This window comes from Musca domestica, unplaced genomic scaffold (genome assembly GCF_030504385.1).
Source record: "Musca domestica strain aabys unplaced genomic scaffold, Musca_domestica.polishedcontigs.V.1.1 63, whole genome shotgun sequence".
NCBI lineage: Eukaryota > Metazoa > Arthropoda > Insecta > Diptera > Muscidae > Musca > Musca domestica.
The window spans coordinates 2589197-2607994 of record NW_026712370.1 but is presented as its reverse complement, the minus strand read 5'-3'; the positions used below and the strand labels follow the sequence as shown (position 1 = coordinate 2607994).

The 18798-nt window shown below is 35.5% G+C and overlaps 1 protein-coding gene across 1 annotated transcript in view; it reads right to left on the bottom strand.

Annotated features, from left to right (window-relative positions):
• LOC101894927 (tachykinin-like peptides receptor 99D) overlaps positions 1–18798 on the bottom strand; it is a 191810-nt gene that overhangs the window by 31526 nt on the left and 141486 nt on the right. Inside the window, exons 5-6 of the mRNA XM_059129644.1 lie at positions 10178–10352; positions 2112–2324 (exon numbers count right to left, since the gene is read on the bottom strand). Of these exons, the coding sequence (XP_058985627.1) occupies positions 2112–2324; positions 10178–10352 (388 nt within the window). The remainder of the gene's footprint in view (positions 1–2111; positions 2325–10177; positions 10353–18798) is intronic.

Sequence of the window (18798 nt, the reverse complement as noted above, 5' to 3'; positions counted from 1 at the left end):
CCAGTTGGTGAAACTCGGTCCGGTGTATCTATTGCTTCAATATTTTAGTTCCAAGTAGATTTGTTTACATCAATTTTTGAATATGATATCTCTCAAATGGCCGCCTCTGGCGTTGTTGACGTATTGTGCCCTTTTTGCTGCATTTTCCATCGTTTTTGCCAACATTTCGGCCGGAATAGCGGCTATTTCTTCAGGAATGTTGTCCTTGAGCTCTTCTACGGTCCTTGGCTTGTTAACGTAAACTTTTGACTTCAAATATCCCCACAAGAAGAACTCAGGCGGCGTCAAATCGGGCGAACGGCCCGGAAACAAATTCTTCAGAAAATCGATTGTTATGCGACTTGTGTGCGGTGGAGCGCCGTCTTGTTGAAACCAGAACTGCCTCATACGCTTTCGACGAATAATTGGCATCACAAAATTGGTCATCATGTCGCGATAACGCTCCTGATTGATGGTAACAGCATGGCCATTTTCATTTTAGAAGAAAAACGGCCCAATGACCGTTTTCGCATTAACGCCGCACCAAACTGTGACTTTTTCGTCATGAAGAGGCACTTCTTGAATCTCCTGAGGATTTTCAGTGGCGTAAAAACGGCAATTTTGCTTATTTACGGTCCCATTCAATGTGAAATGGGCTTCATCGGACATGATAATTTTGTTCCAAAATTGCTCGTCATCTTCGGCCATTTCGATGACTCTTTGGGCCCATTCCAATCGACGAGGCTTGTCCGCAGGCAACTTTCTTTGTATCAATTGAATTTTGTACGGGAACAAATGCAAATCAATGCGAATAATCCGTTGTAAAGTGGACCGAGCCATGCCCAACTGCAGAGAATGGCGTTTTTGGGATGTTCTTGGGGACCTCTCAACACTGGCTCGTACGGCAGCGATATTCTCGGCCGATCGCCTTGGTCGACTTTTTTTGGCCTCTTCGGATTAGAAAGAGCGTTACCAGTCGAAAATTTTTCGTATAAACGCTTAATGGTGTTCTTAGAAGGCGCACTTCTCACATTTTTTAATGTTTTAAAAGCACGTTGAGTTTTCACAATTGACTTCTTCTGTTGAATATAAATTTCAACTATTTCAGAGCGCTCGCGTGGTGTGTATTGGTTCATGGTAAAAATCTGCTTGGACTGACGCTTCAAACGCGGTGTGTTATTAAGCGATGTGACATCTCTGTCAAAAGTTATGGCGTTGCCAGATGGGTCCGTCGAATATGGGCAACCCTGTATTTAAGATTTTAACAGAATTTTGAACGCATTATTATTTTTTTAAATTGTCAAATTCTTTCCAAATTCAAAGTTCGGTCCAGCCGAACTTACAGTTTTTTTACTTCTTTAAATATAATTCTTATCGAAGTCATATCATGCACTATATGACTTCGATAAGAATTATATAAAAACAGCAAAGTTATTTGGTACTAGCGTTACAAAAAGCCTCAATCTAATTTGTTGAACATCGATTCAGAGTTCGATATAGTTTCCAAATTGTGACTACTTTAAAGCCATGGTACGCATTCAAATAAGGTTCATAGTTGTTATGATCTACTTCACATAAATTCCCAATATATACTTTTTTGTTACGGGAGCCTGACTGAATACGCATAGTACGCATTTCCTTACGGGTTACATTTGTATATGGTCTTAGACAATATTTAAAATTCTCTATAAGAGGCATGACTATGGTCTATGATATTATTTTCCTTCGAATTTTTCAAAAACTCTCTTTTTTATAAAAAATGATGTTTAAAAAAATTAAGATGGTCTTTGAAAAAATCTTACAAAATCCATTACGACATCCACAAAAAAAAAAATAAAAAATTGAAATTCCTTGAAGCCCTCCTTTCACTTCATTCTCCATCCATTCCCTCCATTTGGAAGCCGAATTAATGAACACTCTTTTAACGTTCGTGGTTGTTTACATTCGTTACCAACAATTAATGGATTTTTAAAATTTGAATGCGTCTTCTTTGTCATGTTCTCACGCCCGGCTATCCTCCCACAAACATATCCAATCAAGACACCCCCCCGCCAACCAACCGCAAAAACATCACATCAAACCCAATTAATCTTTTTCTGGTTTTTTAGCATCAACATCGTCATCATACTTACATGTACTCTTGGTTGGAATGATTCATTGTACCATCCGGCCATTCAGGAAAGCAAACCGTCCGTATGCCATCCTTGCTGGAAATATCCTCGGTGGTGTAGAACAAGAGCATGGGACACGATATTATGGCCGAGGCTATCCAGATAACGGCGGCAATACCCAAATTACTGCGTTTGCTCATACGTGGTTTCAAAGGCTTCATTATGGCCACATACCTGGAAAGAAAGACAGCAAAAAAATAGCAGCAACAATAACAACACGTTGGTTGTTAAGGACACTCCATGAATCTCTTCTTAGTGGTCGAAAATAAAAAAAAAAAAAATAATAATGAAAGAAAAAACACCAAAACTTGAAGCTGGCTTTAAATAACTGAAACGGCAACAGCAGCAGTGAAAATTCAAGTTGATAAAAGTCATTGAAAAGTCCATCCAATAAATTTCCATCGAGTTGGAAAAAGTTAGATTAAGGATTTTCTGTTCTCGTGTTTTTTTATTTTTTTTGTTTTGTGAGTCGGATTTTGGTTTTCCGAGGGGAAAATTAACTTTTGACTTTTTTTTGTGTGGTAGATTTCATAGAAAGGTAGCAGCCGCAGCAGCTGGTTTCGCCTTTTTTAAATGGAATTTAATAATTCAATAATAACATAAAGCTATTTTCGTGTTATCTTCTGGGAAATTGTTTTAGGTTTTTCCATCAAGCTGCAAAATTTATTGACATCGAAAAAATAAAGGCTGGCCTTCGTTGAAATTTGGGGGCTAATTAACACAACTTGGGAAAAATGCATTAATTAAATCAAAATTTAATTAGGAGAGTACGTTTTTATTTTTGTAACTGAGATTTTTTTTAAAAGATTGGGTGTGGACCATTTTGTTACCCTTTTTTCCCAACATCACAAAAAGTTTTTAATTATTCGGGAATAAATTAACTTCGCGTGGTTGTATTTTCAGAAAAGTAGGAGTATAATCCGTTAGTACAAAAACGTTATTATTTAAAATTCTTCATCTATTTATACCCTACAACACTATGTGTTGGGGATATTATAAGTTTGATTGGGCCAAAAATTATGTAACACTACGAAATATTGGTTTCCCACATAGGAAAGTATATATGGATCTTCCTATCTCGCCGAGCTGAGTCGATCTAGCTATGTATGTCCGTCCGTCCGTCTGTCCATGTTAATTTGTAATCACTCTACAGGTATATTTGCGGCCCGATCTTCACGAAATTTAGAATGGAGGTGAGGCTGGGTCAGAATAGAACCTTATTTCTTCTGGAGATGATCGCATAATATTTAGGGGTTGAAATGGACTTAAAACTGAAAAAATTCTTAATTTTGCAGTTGCTCTACAGGTCGCAACTATAGACCACTGAAAGCGGAAGTTAGCATGGGGCTAGATCTTAGGTCTGGGCAGAAGCCTTCCAATTTTGATGGTCATCGGGTAATATTTAGTGGGTGAAATAGGCCACAACATTTGTGTTAAATAAAAGTCAAATTTTCCATTAAACCCCGAATATTTTTAATCCCGGCGAAATCACAAAATGGACGAACTGGTCAATTCTGACCGTTACGTAGATGCCAATAGTAAATATATCGGTTATATATAGCGAAATATATACAATGTGTAGGGAAGGGGATGTTAGTTAGAATGCTTATATCTCAAGAATGGCTGGACCGATTTTGACAAATTTTGTCAATTCAGAATGCCCTCTTGACATAAAAGTATAAAATCTAAAAAATTATAATATTTTGTAATATTTGTCACCTTACAACACAGGTTGGGGATATTATATAAGTATTGCAAATATCGTCCGTATAGGGTTGGGCTCAGAAGGGCTAGGCCTATTGTTTTCAAAGATGTCCGCAATATATTAGGGGGTTGAAATGGACCAACAATGAAAATTTTCCTGATTTTGCAGCCGTTATAAAGGTCACAAATAGAAACCAAAGGACACAAAATCTCGCATAAAGTTAGAGTTAGGACAGCGGGTACAATGGACCACTAATATTGTGTGAAAAAATACCAACATTACATTACGAAATACACAAAAGGCGAATTTCTGGTTTTTTTATGCTGATTTCATTGACGAATATAGCCAAATATCGTAGACAAGCAAATCATATAGATGAGTCTAAATTTGGAGATACAGAGGGACTTCTTGATTTTGGAGATGATTGCAAAATATTTAGGGGTTCAAATTAACCAAAAACAGAAATGTTTTTCCGATCATGCAATTGAAGCCAATCAACACACCTTTGAAGAGAGTTAAGGACAGGGAAGAATTCTAGCATTTTGGATGACCATTTGATTATATTTATCTGTAAAATGGACTACAACAACTAACCGGCCGACGGAGTGCATAAATGTTGGGCAAATTTCCCTAGTCAAAATCCTAATTTCAAAAGCGAAATCTTCCAATATGGATTTGGAAATAAGGTGGCTTCTAACATATTGTTGTGTTGTAGGGTATAACATAGTCGGCCCCGCACGACTATAGCCCTTTCTTGCTTGTTTTTTAATTTTGAGCAAAAAAATTCAATGTTTATACTAAAAAAACTATACTAAAAATAGAAGACCGCCGATACGGTTTGAAAGTTTGCAGGAATTATACTTTTGCAATTATCGGATTTGAATTCCTTGGAATCCTTGAAATTGAGGTATATAGTGTTCTGGGCTATATAACTGATACCAATACGAGAATTGTTTTGTTAAAAAAATTAAATCTGAAGCGAGCCACTAAGGATACCATTTTTGTCCTTTTTTCAAATTTTGTTAACATTTTAGTAAAAGCCCCCATATGATTCTACTTAAGATCCTAGTCTTTATTAAAAATCTGAATCTTACCCAAACGCTAGTAATTCGCAAAGAACTGTTTAAGCAAAACATCATCTTACAAAATTCTTCTACAAAGCATCATTATTTAAGGATAATTTCAAATACAAAATTATTCCTCATCAATATAAGTCACCATATATATATGTATACAGGGTGAGCTAAAAAAACTGCAATAAATTCAAACGCCACAATTTTTAAATTTTATTGAATGAAACCAAAAAATGTCGGAAATAACATTAAATTTTAGAATAAGTTTAGATTTGTGTGAATTGGTCACCTTTGGCACGAATCATGGCCTTTAAACGGCCAATGAAACCGTCACACACTGCCCAAATGTTGCTCTGCGGTATTTTGGCCCATTCCCGGCGAAGCGCTTGCTTGTGGTGATCGACACTTTGGTATTTTTTAGTGCCAACCTTGCTTTCTAAAATACTCCAGACGCAATAGTCCAACGAATTGGTATCCGGAGATTTTGGTGGCGCTGTCATTGTGCGCTGGAAATTAAGCGAGGAACCTCATTTTGTAACCATTCTTGGGTGGCGCGTGCTGAGTGCTGAGTTCTGTTGGAATGTCCGAGGTCTACGGGCAAAATGTTTGCGTGCCCAAGGCTTCAATACACCCTCCAGAATATTTTCACGATAATATTCGGCATTTATTCTGATGCCATGGTAGATTAATACAAGGGAGAGCGACCATCGGCTGTTATGGCGGCCCACACCATCATCATGGCTGGCGCTTGAGTTCTGGTGGTCAACCGAAGGTGCACATTTTCAGTGACCTCAAGTAAACACCATCATTTTGTTTTCTCATCTGAGAAAACCAAATTCGGCAGTTCACCACTTTCGGCTAAGCAAAGCAACTCTTTTGAGTCTATTTTCTTTCTGTTGCGGTGTAAGTTCTGGCACTTTTGGGAATTTCAATGGCTTTACCTCGAGTTCATTGTTCAATATTTGAGGAATGGAATATTGCGATATGTTCAGCTCACAAGCCATTTTTCGGCCACTGCGAAGCGGGTTTCGATAAAGTCGCTTTTTTACTCTTCGATGTTGCTGTTTTCTTCCATCCACATTCTTGACGTCGGGCTACGCTACCAGTATCACGGTAACGAGCGATGGTACGAGACACAAAAGATGTATTGACATTTAAATGCTGGAGTGCTCTAACGATAGCCACTTGTGGTTTTCCAGTCAAATATAAAGAAATCACGCTATCACGCTTGAATTCCTCCTCGGATAATTTTTTTTCTGGTAAATTCTCACCAAAATGCTTTTGTACGCTTATAAACAATATAATGAACTATCACTGGAATAATTTTAACAGCTGTCGGACGAGAGGATTAGAGATGACAACAGTCTGAAATTGGTTGCAGATTTTTCATCTCACCCTGTAGGTACGTTTTAGGTTCTATGACGAATAGTTAGGGATGTTACAAACGGAGTGACACCTCCCTTTCGTGGTTGAGGGTATAACGAGGGAAGTTTTAAAATTCATAGACTTTTTAAAAAGCTCTGGACTCAGCTTTTAATGAATTTTCCGCTAGCCAAAGAAAGCTAATATGTATTAAATATACAATTATCGCTTAGCCCTTGTATGGGTTAATTACAGGCTCGACAAATCAAAAACAGCCTTCCTTATAAGTATGTCGGAAACACTTCAATTTAAGAATACAAACTTTCACGTCAATGGGGTCCCCTCTATGCCCTCTGACATTATAAATGTCTCTATTAAAGTGTATCATAGGAAAGCAACTCTTAATCGATACAAAGTTTATAAATACGACGTGATTTATGGGCGTTACAATGTTTTAGTACCCATTTCTCCCCGTCGTCAATTGCCACACTCACTAAACTTTAGTACTCATGTAAACATTTGTTAATGAGCCGCAAACAAAGTTTCCGACACAAAAAAATCAAACAAAAATATTTGAGTTTTCCCAACTTTGTAGTTGTTGTGAAGCAGTTTATGATGAAGCTTGAGTTTAATAACTAAATCCATAAAAGCGTGTAGTTGCTTTTTTTCTGTCTGCTTGTTAGCTTTTGTTTCACGAGTAGGATGAAAACTCGATCCACTCGAAACTGTGGTGCGTGTTCTTTCTCACAACTTTGTTCAATGAAATACGTAAAGCACTTCATACAGGATTGTCGAACATATCCGCTAGCTTTAAGTGGAATCAATTACAGGGAGGCGAAGAACAAGAAGAAAAAAAGTCATACTCTCCAATGTTGGTTGATGATTAAACAAATGGAGATTTTTACGTGGAAAGAAAGGGGCATGAGAAAAGGTAGCTGAGGTGCAGAATTGCTAAGTTAAACTTCTGTTGTGAAATGAAAGAATCAGAGATAAAAAGAGACTTTGTGTTTTAACATCAGGCCTTTCAAGGCCTGTGATAAAATAGGCATTACCCCCAATATAAGCTGTGAGGTTTATTATTATTATTATTATTATTATTATTATTATTATTATTATTATTATTATTATTATTATTATTAATATTATTATTGTTATTATTATTATTATTATTATTATTATTATAAATGACCGAAGGTGGTCATTTTTAGCAGATTTTTATTATTATTATTATTATTGTTATTATTATTATTATTATTATTATTATTATTATTATTATTATTATTATTATTATTATTATTATTATTATTATCATTATTATTTTTTTATTAGTATTTTTATTATTATTATTATTATTATTATTATTATTATTATTATTATTATTATTATTATTATTGTTATTATTATTATTGTTATTATTATTATTGTTATTATTATTATTATCATTGTTATTATTATTATTATTATTATTATTATTATTATTATTATTATTATTATTATTATTATTATTATTATTATTATTATTATTATTATTATTATTATAGTATATATATTCATGATCAGCATAAAATTCTAAGTCGATTTTACGACGTCAGTCGGTCTGTATGTCTATCTGTTGAAATCACGATACAGACCACATTATTTGACGTAGAGAGAAATTTGGCAGAATAATTTGTATTGTATCTAGGATGGTTGGTATTGAAAATGTGACATATCTGTCCACGTTTTGGTATAGCCGCCAAATATTCGGTATTTTGATGAATTTGGACAAGGTTCGCGTTTTTGTATAGCCCCCACATACCTCTCGATATTCGGCGTTTTGATGATTTTTGGCACATTTTTCCACCAATTTGTCCAAAAATTGGTATTTGTAGTTTGTAATGGGTTCTACCTCCGTTGGCGGAACATAGTATATATAGGTCCATGGTAACGGTATCTCTCAATTTTCGGTGTTTTGATGATTTTTGCCATATTTTTTCACCAATTTGTCAAAAAAATTGAGTTTGTAGTTCGTAATGGGTTCTAGCTCCTGTGTCGGAACATAGTATGAACAGGGTGAGGTAAAAAAACTACAAAAAAGTCAAATGCCACAATTTTTACATTTTTTTTATAATTTTATTGAATCAAAGCAAAAATGTCGTAAATTGCATCAAATTTCAGAATCAGTTTAGATTTGTTCGAATTAGTCACCTTTGGCACGAATTATGGCCTTCAAACGGCCAATATTTTGGCCCATTCCTGGCGAAGCGCTTGCTTGAGGTGATCGACATTTTGGTATTTTTTAGGGCCAACCTTGCTTTCCAAAATACTCCAGACACAATAGTCCAACGGATTGGTATCCGGAGGTTTTGGTGCCCTTTGTGCGTTGGAAATGAAGCCAGGAACCTCATTTTGTAACCATTTTTGAGTAGCGCGTGCTGAGTCCTGTTGGAATGTCCTAGGTCTGCGGCCAAAATGTTTGCGAGCCCAAGGCTCTAATACACCCTCCATAATAGATAATATTCGGCATTTATTCTGATGCCACGGTCGATAAACATCGGCTGTTATGGCGGCCCAAACCATCACCATGGCCGGCGCTTGAGTTCTGGTGGCCAACCGAAGGTGCTCATTTTTAGCAGATCTCGTTGGCAAGTAAACACGATCATTTTGTTTGTTTACAAACTGCTGGACAACGAATGTTTTCTCATCGGAGAAAACCAAATTCGGCAAGTCTATTTTCTTTCCGTTGCGGCGTAAGTTCTTGCATTTTTTGGTATTTCAATGGCTTTACCCCGAGTTCATTTTTCAATATTTGCGAATGGAATATTGCCATATGTTCAGCTCACGAGCCATTTTTGGGCCACTGCCACGCGGGTTTCGATAAGGTCGCTTTTTTATTTTTTAAACCATTTCTGCTGATGTTGCTGTTTTCTTCCGTTCACTTCATTGACGTCGGGCTACGCTACCAGTACCAGTATCACAGTAACGTGCGATGGCTCGAGACACAAAAGATTTATTCACATTAAAATGCTGGAGTGCTCTAACGAAAGCCAGTTGTGATTTTCCAGCTAAATATAAAGAAATCAAACTATCACGCTTGAATTCCATCACGAATAACTTTTTTCTGCAAAATTCTCACCAAAATGCTTTTGTACCCTTGTCAACAATATAATGAGCTGTCACTGGAATAATTTTAACAGCTGTCGGACGAGTGGCTTGGAAATGACAGCAGTCTGAAGTTTGTTGCATTTTCGGTGTTTTTATGATTTTTGCCCTATTTTTCGGCCGATTTGTCTAAAAAAAGTGCATTTGTAGTTCGTTATGGATTCTAGCTCCTGTGGCGGAATGTAGTATGTATAGGTCCACGTTTTCGTATAGCTCCCACATAGTGGTACCTCTAGACATTCAGTATTTAGCTCCGGTGGCAGAACATTGAATATTTATATCCACGTTTTCCACGTTGTTTCAAATTTGGTATTTTAGTCGATTTTGTAGATGACAATCCTTGAAGTATAAATTGTCTATAGAGGTTCCAGGTTTTGATATGGCCCCTATATAACGGCCTCTCACGCTTTATGATTTTTTGGAAAGTTTAATAACATTTGGTATTTGTTGTTTAAAGTGGAACACGTTTGAATTCATATACTTTTATATAAAAATGTTTTATTTACCCAATGGTGGAGGGAGTAAAAAGTTCGGCGCGGCGGAACTTATTGGTTTTCACTTGGTCAATCTGTAAATTTAATTCTCAACTGCAGCCATAATAATTAAAGTGTACATACACTTTTTCGTCAATTTTATTTATAGTCACTTCTACTGTTCTGCTGTTGCTGCTGCTTCTGCTATTGATGCACTGCATCACGCTTACCTCTCGGTGTAACATAAAAATTTAATTTAAATAATTCACTTACCTATCGATTGATATCGCCATCAGAGTGAATACCGATGCACTTATGCTGAGAGTTGCAATAAATTGCGATATTTTACAGTACAGCTGTCCGAAAGCCCAATTATTGTCCAGCATGTAAATATAACTGAACGTGACATTAAGGCTCGACACCATTGCATCGGCTATTGATAAATTCACTGAAAGTAAAAACGAGAAAAATATACGAGTATGAAAATAAGAAGATTGACAGAAAGAGGAAAAGAGGGCAATTATTGAAAAGAAGAAGGATTGCATGACTGTAAACATCTGCGATAAACATTTGTAAATCGAAAAAAAGGTTAAATTTAAACAAAATAGTTTAAAAGTGACTTGAGTTGGGGCGCTGTATTTAAAAACTGATTCAGTTGTAATACATAAAGATTTTAACACAGATTGCTAAAATGTTGAAAGACACATTAAAAATCATTTTCTTAGGTGTGTGATTGGGAATACCATCGATTTCACGGTTGCACACAAAATATAAATGCAGAAAAAAATTCAGCAGATTAGAAGAAAATTTAACAAAAAATTTTAAAATTTAACATCGCAAAGTTCCCCGGCATCAGTTTATTTGAAGTTTTCGTATTAAAATTCATTGGAATCCGAGCATTTTAGGTACACAGTGTCCTCGGCAGTATTAGTGATAATAATACGGAATCGTAGCAAGCAAAAATATCAAAAGTCTGAATCTTGTTTAAAAGACAGAAAGTCATAAATATTTAAACACTTTTGAGGGCTAAACTTTAAGGACAACTCAAGAACAAGAGTCCCCTAACCAGTCAATTTTTCGTAGCCCATTAAATGGTCAACAAATCGGCCTTAACACTATTATTTCTTTTTTTTTTTAGCTTCATTAATAATTTTTGGAGAACATTCGTGTAAGAAAACAATTGAAATACATTGTAGAATACAAAAAAAAAAAAAAAAAAAATATTATTATTATTAATTTTCCCTTAAATATTCTTTTGTGTTCGCACAGTGGGGTGAGATTCCCAAAAACGGATATTAATTCAGAGAAACATTCTATCGCTTTGAAATTTTGCTCACACATTTATATTACCCCTAGTATGTTTGGTATTAAAAAAGGGACATATTGGTTCACGTTTCGGCAAGGCCCCGTATAGCGTTATTTCCTGATTATCGGTATTTTTGAATGTTTTGAATGTTTTTCAGAGTTCGGAGTAGATATAATCCCTCCTTGCTTAAGGTTGCTTCTCTATTTGGCATAGACCCCATTTTACTGTACCTCCTAATTTTCGATATTTTGAAGGTTTCTAAAATAATTTTAAACCCATTCATGAGTTACTTGACATTTTGAGTTCAGAACTGACAAAATCTCTCCCTGCATAATATTGTTGACCATATACGGGGGAGATAAAAAAATGCAACAAAGCTAAACACCATAATTTTTACTTTTTTTAATTTTATCGAATAAATGCAAAAAATGTCGAAAATAGCATCAAATTTTAGAATACGTTTAGATTTGTTCCAGGTCTTTGTATACCCCCCATATATCGGTGTTTCCCTGTATTCGGTATTTGCTGATTTCAGCGACATTCAGTCTTGTATATAGGTCCCTACAACGGTACCTCCCTATATTCGGCATTTTGATGTTTTTGTGACGTTATTCGCCGGAATTGCTTCAAGTTTCGTATTTGAATACTATAATGGCTGTGACAAAAGTTGCCTATGCACATCCAAGATTTTAATAGAATTGTTAACGGATTTATTTTTGGAAAATTTTTTTTCCACAGTCGTTCGATTTGGTCCGACCGAACTGAACCGACATGTGGCTATGAGACTGGATGTGGACCGAAATGTCTGTTAGATCTATGGTTAACAAAAATTTTTAAATCCACGTTTGATGAAAATCGCTGTTGTTATGGTTAAAAGTATTAACCAGTAAAGAAAGTCTTAAAGTCGGGCGGGGCCGACTTTATAATACCCTACAACACTTTGCTAATTTAGTAGAGCTCCACATAACAATTAAAAGTTTTTATGGGAGAGTTCAATCATACACGCTACGATTATAATTATAATTTAAAGTTCATTAGTCTCAATATGCCGAAGCATTTATATCTTTTAAATTCGGACTTGTATTGCCCATTTGGTGCACAATTAATTGGAAATCGGTTAAAGATATATATGGGAGCTATATCCAAATCGGAACCGATCTCGATAAAATTTGGCAAAGAGAGTTCTGAGTGGTATTTGATATATTTCCCTGAAAATCTTTGTTAGTGAATATTACGGCTGTGGGTAACAAATATAACAAATCGGATGAACATTATATATGGAAGCTATAGCTATATCTGAACTTTACCAAATTCGGTCGTAAGTGTCAAATTCTATCACATTTGGACAAATATTACACGTTTGGTGCACAAAAAAGGGTAAATCGGACGAAGTTAAATATAGGAGCTATATCCAAATCTGAACCGATCTCGATAAAATTTAGCAAAGGTATTTCTGAGCTGCATTTGATATTTTTCCCCAAATATTGTTGTTACAGAGTGCATATTACGGCTGCGGAGAACAAAAATAACAAATCGGATGAACAATATATATGGGAGCTATAGCTATATCTGAACCGATTTCAATCAAATTTGGCATACTTATTTTCGGGCCTAATTTGGTTGTATGTGCAAAATTTAATACTATTTGGGCAAATATTAGAAGTTTGGTGCACAAAAAGGGGCAAATCGGACGAAGATATATATGGGAGCTATATCTAAATTTTGACCGATCATCTCCAATTTCAATATATAATAACCTTTTGGGGGGAAGGTACCAGAGGAAATTTAGGACGGTATGTACCATATTCACAACATATCTTGTGTTAATAAAAATATTGTGATGTGTGCAAATTGAAGAAAATCCTGTGCTTATTTCACATTTATGGCTGATATAATCATTCAAAATTTTTACTCTTCGTGTGGAAGTTACCAAAATTAGTGGACCGATATATCCCATATTCAGACCAGATCTTGTGTAGGTGGAATATTGGGATGTGATAAATTTGAAGACAATCGAACCCTTATTTTACATTTAATAAGAGTTATAATTATTCCAAATTTTAACCCTTTGTGGAGGATGTACTTTATGGAGTTAGCCATTTTTTTCGCACCTGACCTAGCACAAACAGAAATATTGCGATTTTTTATGACAAATAAGTTGGTAAATTATTTTTGAAAGATGAACCAAAACGACACCTTTGAGGGTGAAAAATTTCGACCAAAACTATTCCTCATATGGTTTTCAATATAATTGGCGGAGAAAACCGAAAACTTCCAAAAATTTTGTACAAGTGGAACGGTCTCCTTCCTTTAAAAATAATGTTACAATATAAACTTTTAAAACGCAGATACACGTGTCTTCCATTCTTAGCTCTTCTTCCATAATCTAATGGAATTTTCCTGTAATTATGAGAAAAAATGAATATTGTCGCACAGTGTAATGTAATCACAGAGTTTTCATATTAAATTTGCTGCAATATTTGATTGATCCCTTTCGATAATAGTTCTTTCATTTGTCTAATTTTCAAATTTTAATAGGAGGCTAAAACGAGGAACGACAACGCAGAGTTCCATAGTTCTATTTTCCCAAGAAATAACAAAGCCAACAAAACACGTTTTTTTCTGTCATTATGGCAGAGTGGTCAAATGGATGCCGATCTCTTTGTTGCGGTTGCATAGAAATTTGTTTTTGTTTCCATTTCATGGGTTGGGACGGCGTTATTTATCTTTTTTCTGTTTTCTCCCCAAACAGACAATGGAAGAGGCATAGAGGCTCTAAGTTTGTTTGTGGTTGTTGGTTGGTTGAAGGATACGTCCGTACTTATGTCCCCAATTAGAGGTCTACTACTATAATGACTGGAGAATAGAAAATGAGATGATGATGATGACGATGACGACGAGGTTGATGCTGTTGTTGGGAAAAAAGGCAGATATTTTTGTTTGGAAATATTATAAAAACAACATCTATTGTTTACATTTTTAGCTGAGGTGGCAGAGGAGGTGTGTGCGTGGAGCACTTTATTTGATTGTCATTGACAGTTGGGCACAAAAAAAAACTTTTAATGACGTCTTGTGGTTGTGGAAATATTTGCTTATTTTTTAAAAAGGGTTTTTACTTTATTCCATTTTTGTGTATTAATTAACTGATTTAATACACACAAACGTCGGCATGGAAAAATATGATAAATGACCAAATATGTTTATAATTTTTTATGGTTTGATGGCGCTTAATGAGTGATGATTTATTTTTTTATTTGATTTTCAAACAATCCTTAAAAAGGACGGGTATTATTTTTTAAAGGAACATTAATTTTAAAGAGTTTAATTTAATGAAAGTTGAGAAAGAAAAATTAAATTTTAAACAATAATTTTGAGGCTTAAGGTTGTAACTATGAAAGTTTTAGAAATACTTGTTGAAGAACAAAAATGCCCATATTCCCCAAAAATTTTAAGAGGATCGTTTTAAAAACTATAATTGTGAAACTTTTGTGAAAGTTTAAAATTACGAAGTACAGGGTTGCCCATATTCGACTGACCCATTTGGCAACGCCATAACTTTTGACAGAGATGTCACATCGCTTAATGACATACCGCGTTTGAAGCGTCAGTCCAAGCAGATTTTTACCATGAACCAATACACGCCACGCGAGCGCTCTGAAATAGTTGAAATTTACATTCAACAGAAGAAGTCAATTGTGAAAACTCAACATTCCTTTAAAACATTAAAAAATGTGAGAAGTGCGCCTTCTAAGAACACCATTAAGCGTTTATACGAAACATTTTCGACTGGTAAGGCTCTTTCTAATCCGAAGAGGCCATATAAAAGTCGACCAAGGCGATCGGCCGAGAATATCGCTGCCGTACGAGCCAGTGTTGAGAGGTCCCCAAGAACATCCCAAAAACGCCGTTCTCAGCAGTTGGGCATGGCTCGATCCACTTTACAACGGACTATTGTCATTGATTTGCATTTTTTCCCGTACAAAATTCAATTGACGCAAAGAATGTTGCCTGCGGACAAGCCTCGTCGATTGGAATGGGCCCAAAGGTCCGTCGAATATGGGCAACACTGTATTTCAAAAATATTTTTATGGAACTAAAAGACCGACAGGGTGAGATGAAGAAATTGCAACCAAATTCAGACTGCTGTCATTTCTAAGCCACTCGTCCGACAGCTGTAAAAATTATTCCAGAAAATTTCCTTTCCAGAAAAAAGGTATTCGTGATGGAATTCATGCGTGATAGTGTGATTTCTTTATATTTGACTGGAAAACCACAAGTGGCTATCGTTAGAGCACTCCAGCATTTAAATGTGAATAAATATGTTGTGTCTCATGCCATCGCTCGTTACCGTGATACTGGTAGCGTAGCCCGACGTCAAGGAAGTGGACGGAAGAAAACAGCAACATCAGCAGAAATGGTTCGAAAAGTAAAGAAGCGACTTGATCGATCGGCCGCGTCGCAGTGGCCGAAAAATGGCTCGTGAGCTGAACATATCGCAATATTTCATTCGGCAAATATTGAAAAATGAGCTTGAGGTAAAGCCATTGAAATTTCAAAAAAGTGCAAGAACTTACACCGCAACAGAAAGAAAATAGACTCAAAAGAGCTAAAGAATTGCTTCGCTTGACCGAAAGTGGTGAACTGTCGAATTTGGTTTACTCCGTTGAGAAAACGTTCGTTGTCCAGCAGTTTGTAAACAAATAAAATGATCATGTTTACATGCCAAAGAGGTCAGCTGAAAATGTTCACCTTCGGTTGGCCAACAGAACTCAAGCGCCGGCCATGATGATGGTGTGGGCCGCCATAACAGCCGATGGTCGTCCTCCGCTCGTATTAATCGACCGAGGCATCAGAATAAATGCCGAATATTATATTATATTCTGGAGGTTGTATTAGAGTCTGGGACACGCAAACATTTTGGACGCAGACCTTGGACATTCCAACAGGACTCAGCACGCGCCTTTCAAGAATGGTTACAAAATGAAGTTCCTCGCTTCATTTCCAGCGCACAATGAACACCAAAATCCAATCCGTTGGATTATGTCTGAAGTAATTTGGAAAGCAAGGTTGGCACTAAAAAATACCAAAATGTCGATCAAACAAGAGCTTCGCCGGGAATGGGCCAAAATACCGCAGAGCAACATTCGGGTAGCGTGTAACGGTTTTATTGGCCGTTTGAAGGCCATAATTCATGCCAAAGGTGACCAATTCGAACAAATCCAAACTTATTCTAAAATTTAATGCTATTTCCGACATTTTTTGATTTCATTAAATTAAATTAAAAAAAGAAATGTAAAAATTATGGCGTTTGACTTTGTTGCAGTTTTTTATCTCACCCTGTATATGGCAGCTTTATCCAAATCTGATTCAACCGATATGGTTTTTAATTCCCTCATATTATATGCATTCAACAACAATGATATTTGGTACCAGATATCTTATGAGCTCGGAAATACATCTGCCAAATTTTATCGAGTTCGGTTCAGATTTGGATATAGCTCCCATATATAACTTCGTCCGATTTACCTTTTATTGTGCACCAAACGTCTAATATTTGCCCAAATGGGATGGAATTTGGCACATACGACCGAATTGAAACTAGAAGGTAGTATGCCAAATTTGGTTCAGATCGGTTCAGATATAGCTATAGCTCCCATATATATTGTTCATCCGATTTGTTGTATTTGTTACCCACAGCCGTAATATGCACTCCGTAACAACGATATTCAGGGAAATATATCAAATACAGCTAAGAAATATCTTTGCCAAATTTTATAGAGATCGGTTCAGATTTCGATATAGCTCCCACATATATCTTTATCTGATTTCAAATTAATTGTGCACCACATGGGCAATACAATTCCGAATTTAAAAGATACAAATGCTTCGGCATGTTTAGTCCTTTGAACTTTAAATTATAATTATAATCATAGCGTGTATGATTGAATTCTCCCATAAAAACTTATAATTGTTATGCGGAGCTCAACTAAATTAGCAAAGTGGTGTAGGGTATCATAAAATCGGCCCCGCTCGACTTTAGGACTTTCTTTACTGGTTCAAATTAATTTATAGGCCTATAGTCGTGTTTTTTATATTTTTTCCAAGGGCTATAATCTACACAATCCTGAAAATGTTTATATTGAGTCGTAAAATTTTGAGAAACTTATTTTTTTCCTTTCTCTAAAATTTCTACAGGTTTTTACATACAGCACAATAATCACTATTATTAACTTCTGTCTCTCTTTAAATTGTCAGACAATAGTGTTGGTATTTTTAACAAATTTTCTATGCAAAAAAAAAGGATATTTATCCCCAACTTACTATGCGGTCATGCCTGTAATCCCTATAATAACAGATTAAAAACGGCTTACTAACACAATAGCGAATTACATGTATAAATATACTGTGTTTTTTTCTTTTGTTAAGGGGTTGAATATATACACAGTTTTTTCGTAAAATTTCAACGATGCAGAAAAGCATGTTATTTCATCCTAATGATGTGGATATAGATATTCTTAATGGAGAGAGAGAGAGAGAGAGATTGGTATAATTTGGGGTCTGATTGAAATACAAGCTGCTTTACCAAAAAAAAAAAGGATTTCATATTTACGAAATAGCATATTAGGTGGCCTCAGGAAGGCAGAGTATGTTTTCGTTCATAAAGTCACGTGGGTGACAAAATTCCATTAAAATCCTTTGTAAAATATTCTCAATGTCGGAGACAAAGCCCAATTCGTAAACCACCCTACTAAACCTGCTGATACGATTTTTGCCACTCATTGTCATATTTGTTGAATATTGTATGCGGCGCCAGGATAATCCTGAACATATTTCAATTATTTACATACATTTATATGCTTTTAGTGATTTACACGTGAGTGATAGTCGCTTATCAAATGTTACACAATGGCATAACCGCAGCACTCGGATGGCATGACTCTGGCAGCACAGCCAAAATTTCATCTATGACCGGCCGACATATCCATACATCATGGGTGAAATATTGTGGGTTACCGCAAAACTATGCCGTGGCAACAAAATTTCGCCATTACTTAAAATAAAATCGATGATAATGAAAATAATAACATATGTTCACTGACACAGGAAAGCGGAACTCTAAATTACAAATACAATAAAAGTTGATGGCAAATGGCAGAGATTGTGGTAAATGTCAAATTTCGATATGGTACGGAAATTATATGTGTGTGTGTTCCAATAAGAGAATTGATTGCAATAAGAAATACATTTATAACAAAGGAACGTGAATTTATTAAAAATATATATTTTTTTAAGTTTTTTTTTTTTTTTTTTTTAAGAAGACAAATCATATCTTTGCTAATTTTTTTCAAGGAGTCGTGTATTTTTTTTTTAGCAATACTTTTCCAAAAAGTTGTTTTAAAAAATTTAGGTACCGTAACATTACGTTTGGTTTAATCCACAGTTGTGGGTTAGAAGTCGTTGACTTTTTAAGAAAAAAACTTTTCCAAGAAGCCGTAGATTAAAAACCAGTAAAGAAAGTCTTAAAGTCGGGCGGGGCCGACTTTATGATACCCTACACCACTTTGCTAATTTAGTAGAGCTGCGCATA